Below are 6,992 nucleotides of genomic sequence, written 5' to 3' on the forward strand. Positions count from 1 at the left end.
GCAGCCACGGTGGCTGTGAGGGCCGGAGAGGGCCGGCAGGCAGCCACGGTGGCTGTGAGGGCCGGAGAGGGCCGGCAGCCATGGCACGCCAGAAATCCCACCTCTGCACGTGAGCTGCACAGGAAACACCTTTTCTGACCACTCATTGGCTAAGCTTGTGGTACTTGCAGCGTTCTTGGTAACTTGGGTAATAAAAATCCAAGAAGGTGATCTAGGGTTTCACCACCTCACTCCTGGAGAAAGAAACAGAGGTCCACTGCTGGAGGGGCTAAGAAATGTCATATCCTGCCCTCGCCGGTTTTGCTCAGTGGATAGTGCCTTGGCCTACAGACCGCAGGGTCCCGGTTGGATTCAGATCAAGGGCATGTACCTAGGTTGCAGGCTCCTCCCTGGCCCGGGCCCCAGTCAGGGCTCATGTAGGAGGCAACCAATCAATGTGTCCCTCTCACATTGAAGTTTCTGTCTTTCCCTCTCTCTTCCACACTCTCTAAAAATCAATGGAAACATACTCAGGTGAGGGTAAAAAAGAAAGAAATGTCATATCCTGTGAAAGAGAAATCTTGAAAATGTCTAAAGAAAGTTGTCATTTATTCGTGGTGAAGGGACTGGAATCCCTGTTCATGAAGACACTGCAGCGGCTGCGAGGGCCAAGGGGTGGCAGCTGTGGCGGCCGGCAGTGGCAGTAGCCGCAGGGTGATGGGGGCAGTGCCTTCCCATGATCATTCCAGTTGCCTACCTCAGAGGGAGGCCAGACTGTGGCTTAGGCCCATTCCCTACAAGGAACGGGCCTAAGCTGTCAGTAGGACATCCCCTTAGGGCTCCCGGACTGTGAGAGGGGGCAGGCCTGGCTGAAGGATCTCCCCCCAAGTGCACGAATTTTCATGCACCTGGCCTCTAGTATATGTATCATAGATATAGACAATAATGTGGTGATGGCCAGAGGGAAGGGGGTGGGGGGCTCAGGGTGGAGGTAGGCAAAGGTGGGGAAAAATAAAGACACCTGTAATAGCATCAACCATAAAAATAAAGTTTAAAAAAACAAACAACTAGGAGCCTGCAACTTAGGTACATGCCCTTGATCTGAATCCAACTGGGACCCTGCGGTCTACAGGCCGAGGCTCTATCCACTGAGCCAAACCGGCAAGGGCAGGATATGACATTTCTTAGCCTCTCCAACAGAGGACCTCTGTTTTTTTCTCCAGGAGTGAGGTGGAAAAACCCTAGATCACCTTCTTGGATTTTTATTACCCAAGTTACCAAGAACACTACAAGTACCACAAGCTTAGCCAATGAGCAGTCAGAAATGCACATCAGATCCCAGTGTCTTCTATTAAGCTAGACTTTAAAGAAATTTTCAAAAATGTACAATGCTACTCTTCTTACTAAATTTATTTTTGTTATTTTTCATAAAAATATGGATTTGTGATCAAATGTAATAGGTTTACTATTTTTAAGTAAATCAGTAAATAAATATTAAGAGCATAAAGGACTACTAGGATATGCTCATAAGTACTCTGGAAAGTAGACAGAACTGGTTTAACCTACTTTTTTACAGAAAATAAATAGCTTTGATAATGTTAAATAACTTGCCCATGATTCCCAGAGCACTGGTCACAATCCTGACTACACATGAGAAATACCTGGGAGCTTTAACAATATCCATAGATTGTTCTGAGATGGGGCAAAAGCATCATTTTAAAGGTCCCAGTGATTCTCATGCAGTCTGGGTTAATAACCACACTCCTAGAGAGAAACAGGCTAATGTACATAATCAGGTTGCAAGTCTCCCAAACAACAATCTGACAAATAAGTCTATTAAGTACACTTTCTTTTATATTTAGACTACATCATTGCAGATTCTGAATTTACACAATTTATTTTTAAATTTCTATTGGATTTCATTTTACTTACAGGATTCTTGCTTTGCCACTCAACAGGACAGTTGTAATCTTGCATGATCCAGGGATGGTTCAATAGATTTTTCACAGAAATCCGTTTCTTTGGGTCCACCTAGTGGCCATGGAGAAGTAGCTAGAGATTAGCATTCCAAACGAAGGACATAGAACAACTCTTTTCCTCCTGAGAACTCAAAATTCATCAGAACAGATGTAAACTTTATCATCACAAAAATGCTGTCAAAGACCTTAAAATGGCCTTGGAATAAATTCTTTTAGAAAGGCAATAGAAGCAAGAAAACTATAGCAACCAACATAGGCTTAGGAGATGAATGTTTAACAAACACGAACTTCATTGGTATGGACATTATTCATGAAGTTCAGCCAATCTATTGTATGATGTAATAGTCTTTTGCTGGAAAACCTATTCACAGGAAGTATTCACCAATTTAATATTCAAGCAGCCACAATGCAGGGCATTCATACTGAATATGCAATCTCTACCTCCCGAGGAGCTTACAATCACATAGAACAAGTTGAAAAGCACACCTTTCTTTTCCATTTGTAATTTTCAAATACGAGGAGAGGAAAATTAATCAACAAAGATTAAGTTTTTTGGCGTTTAAAAGAAAGGACGAGGAGTTTTCAATCTTGTTATAGAGATTTGGTGGTCTGGCCCTACTTAATCAAGGTGAGTGAACCTAAGGTAAATTTTGAATAAAAAGTGGAGAAGGAACTTAATAGATGGAAAAACTGGGAGATATTCTGAATACATAATAATGAAAAAAAACCTGCACTAATAAGGTATTCATATTTTCAAAGTGTTTCCTATTAATCTCATGTTATCCTCGTAACAATACACAGCAGAGAGGCCAAACCCAGAATCACCCTTTTATAGATCAGAACTAGAGTAGGTGGCCTGCATATTATTGGGAGGGTGGATACTTAGACCTCAGCATTCCTGACTTTCACTCAGAGGCCATTTTTCTAAATCAGTGGTTCTCAAAGTGTGTCCCAGCAGCCTCAGTGTCAGCTGGGAGCTTGTAAGAAGTACAAATTCTTAGTCTTGCCCCAGATCTATTGAATCAGACATCCTCACGGTGGTGCCCAGCGATAGGTGTTTTGACAAGTCCATCTGACAGTTGCGACACATGCTAACATTTGAGAACCACTACACTAAGTAGATCACGGGGGCCACCCAGCTGTACATCAGCTCACTCAAGCTTATATTAAGTATCTACTACATACCTAATGTACAAGAGTGGGGGGGCAAGGAAACAGAAGAGAGTGGAGCAAGAGTTGGTTACAGAAAACAGACAATGCTCAAGAAAAAGGAGGAAAAACCACATCAGCAAAGACATGCAACAGAGGTCTAAAAAATGCATTTGCAACAGAATTAAGAAAGCATCTAGTAGAGAATGTTTGTACAGCAGACATAATAAATGCAATTTTTAAGCTAACAGTTAAATTTGCTGTCCTCCAAATATAGTAGTAGCACCACAGACATATTACAGTTGAGCCGAACCATTCCAATAGACTTCTATTATTTAAAAATACTAAGTAACAAAGTTTACCTGTAGCATTTGTTGAAGAAGCAGAATGCTACTGGGAGAGAGCCACTTAGGAACCTCATATTTCCCTTTCTGCAAAAAAAATAAAACATTTAAGAAAGTTAGGTTCAATCAGCCTTGACACAAATTTCTAAGGTAAACAAGCTGAAGACTTCACCCAACTATAAAGTTTCATAAACATTATTAATAACATAAGAAATCCACTTCTTGCCCTAGCTGGCTTGGCTCAGTGGAGAGAGCATCGGCCTGAGAACTGAAAGGTCCCAGCTTCGATTCACGGTCAAGGGCACATGACTGGGTTGTGGGCTCAATTCCCAGTAGGGGGCGTGCAGGAGGCAACCAATCAATGATCCTGTCTCATCATTGATGTTTCTATCTCTTTCTCTACTCTGAAATAAAAAAGGAAAACAAAACAAAAAAAAATATATTTAAAAAAAAGAAATCCATTTCTTGCTTTAAAGAAAAAAAAATATCCAGCAAATTAAATACTATTATCACCTCTAAATAATCCACATATCAGAGAAGGACTAGAGTACAGAGACTGTAAAAGTGGAAAACATAAAGGTTATAGGGCTTTGGAATCTGTAATATGCACTGTAATTCATTTTGTGTTGCTGAAGCAAATTTTAGTTTACAATCTAGGAACAATTATCAGTTGAAAACTTGAGATAATTTTTAGAAAAGGCATATTTGGTGGCAGGACATAGGCTGTGGTTAAAAACAGGTCACATATCATCCACAAGGCAGAATTTACAGTCACTGAGAGAAACCGATGAAAGCCAACTTCTAAAGCAAGTACCTTTTTTGGGAATGGAAGAGACTCAGAAGACAAATGTTTATAATCTAGTATACTCAGAACCTATAATCACCAAGTCATCAACTGAAAATAAGACCAGGGGCTTGAGAAACACTAACATGTAACAGAATATTTCTAAACAACCTGCCACACACCCCAATTCAGAGGGAATGATATAATCATTTCTCTTAGCAGAGAACAAATTACTTAATGCTGCCAGGATAACAAGTTAATTATTTGAGCAAAATTAAGATTGAACTGTAATTCGCAGTCTATAACAAAATTAATTCCACCCAGATTAAAGAGGACCATAAGAGTATATAAAGAGTATGCAAATACAGGACAATAAGAGTATATAAAGAAAGCATGGGTGATTATTTTTAGAGTTTTTCTAGACATGACAGCAAAACCAAAAACTATGACAAAATAAAAAACTGGCATTTCTATACAGCGAAACACCACTGACAAGGTGCAAATTGGGGTTGGGGGAAACGATTTCTACCTAACTGACAAAAGATTAATATATTTCATCAGATTAAAAAGCTCTCACAAATCATTCAGATTTCACCACTACCAAACCTGTTTTTCCCACATAGCCCTACTCCCCCATCTCAGCAAATGGCAACTACATTACCAGGTGCTCAGGCCAAACACTGGCATCATCTTTAGCTCCTCTTTCTCTCACACTTCACATCCAACTCATCAGCAAAATCTACTGCTTCTATGTTCAAAATATATCCAGAATCACCTGTCACTGCCTCCACATCACTAAATTCTCTCACCTGGCATACTGCAAGGGGCTCCTAACTGGTCTTCCAGATTTCACCACTGTCCCTCACAGTCTAGTCTCCACTACCACCACCAATGTTCTTTTAAAACATCTGACCTGGGAGTACCCTTCTAGTTGCTAGATGGGATGCTGCCCAATCCATGAATTACTTAATAAAGCCAAATAGATCTTGAAAAATACATACAGAGTCTGGTCATGTCACTTCATTACTCCAAACTCTCTACTATCTCCCCATCTTGCTCAGAATGAAATCCAAATTCCTTACTCTGGCTCTAAGGCCCTGCCTGGTTTGTATTTCCCCATCCAGCCCACTCCCTGACTCCTTGCTGCCTCTCAAATTCACCTCCTAACTGTACCCCTCACTCAAAAACAGTCCTGCCTTCGGGCCTTTGCACTTTGTTCCCTCCGCCTATAATACTTTTCCCAATATCTACAGTGACTGTGCCTGAATCTTCTTCAAATCTCCACTTAAATTCATTGTTATCAGTGAGGGCTCCTCTGACCACCTTTATAAACAGCATCCCTTCCCTCCTCTACCCCATCATTATCTACCTCCTTTTCATGCCTACTTTTCTTTATAGTCCCATCCCCACTTGTCAAATGACATATTTATTTCTTTTCCGCCTCACTACATTAGAATATAAGCTCTTTAATCACAGGGATTTTGTCTGTGCTGTCCATAGACTGTCCGGCCCTAGCATATAAAAGGTGCTCAATAATAAATGAAGGAATGGGATAAAAAGGTATGCATTTTAAAAGAAAATGGGCAAAGAATAGTCACAGGTAATGCCCAAAACAAGAACTTGTAAATGGCCAATAAACATGAAATGGTAAACTAATCTAGTAATGAAAATAATTAATTTAAACAAAAATATGATACCATCTGTTCTCTATCAAACTGACAAACTCTAAAAAAAATAACTCAGTAAGAGTTCAGGGACAAGAGCGGCTATATATACAACTAGAGGATATAAACTTTTATGAAGAGTAATTTGGAAATACATATGTATAAAACACATTCAAAATTGCATGTCCTTGATCCAGCAATTTCACTCCTAGCAATTTATCCTCAACAAATAATGTGGTATGCAAAAACTTATGGATAGAAACATTCAGCGCAGAATTGTTTATGGTACCTTTGGGAACTAAGGAATATAGTCTGATACGGCAAACTTCACAGGGCCCCCCAAATTAATGAAAGACAAAATTAACTGAATAAAGACTCAGCAGAGAACCTTCCACAAGTCATAAGGCCAGTGACCCATCCCCATGACTTGACATGCTCAGTTCAGACTCTGCACTGAAATATTGGCAGAAATAAAGTCCAGAGCTGAGTTCTGCTGCCAGCTTAATCCAACAACTTATTTGTACACAGTACTTAAAAACACACAGGGCATTTGTACAAATGTTTTTATCCTGTGCAGTAGGCAGGGATTATTAACCACATTGCACAGATGAGGAAACTACATCTCAGTCAAGGATAGCAAATGCTTGTTCAGTATTATAATGCAATGGTTCTCAACTGGGGATGTGCTTTTGTCCTCCAGGGAACATCAGGCAGTGTCTGGAGACATTTTTGATTGTCATGATTTGGGGCTACTATGGGCAGAGTGGGTGGAAGCCAGGGATGCTGCTAAACATCCTACAATGTGCAGGACAGCTCCCACAACAAAGAATTATCTAGTCCAAAATGTCAATAGTGCCCTGGCCAGATGGCTCAGTTGGCTGGAGTGTCGTCTCGTACACCAAAAGGTTTTAAGGGTTGGATCCCTGGTCAGGAAGCATATAGGAGGCAACCAATCAATGTTTCTGTCTCACATCAATGTTTTTCGCTCACATCGATGTTTCTCTCTCTTCCTCCCTCCCTCCCTTATCCTCTCCCTTACTCTCTCTGTAAAAACCAATAAAAACATGTCTTGGGTGAGGATTGAAAATAAAAT

The 6,992-nt window shown here is 40.5% G+C and overlaps 1 protein-coding gene across 1 annotated transcript in view; it reads right to left on the reverse strand.

Annotated features, from left to right (window-relative positions):
• The window catches only part of MELK (maternal embryonic leucine zipper kinase), a 61,722-nt gene that overhangs the window by 28,140 nt on the left and 26,590 nt on the right, over positions 1-6,992 (reverse strand). Inside the window, 2 exon segments of the mRNA XM_015560460.1 lie at positions 1,912-2,010; positions 3,470-3,538. Of these exon segments, the coding sequence (XP_015415946.1) occupies positions 1,912-2,010; positions 3,470-3,538 (168 nt within the window).

Source organism: Myotis davidii, unplaced genomic scaffold (assembly GCF_000327345.1).
Source record: "Myotis davidii unplaced genomic scaffold, ASM32734v1 scaffold534, whole genome shotgun sequence".
Taxonomy (NCBI): Eukaryota; Metazoa; Chordata; class Mammalia; order Chiroptera; family Vespertilionidae; genus Myotis; species Myotis davidii.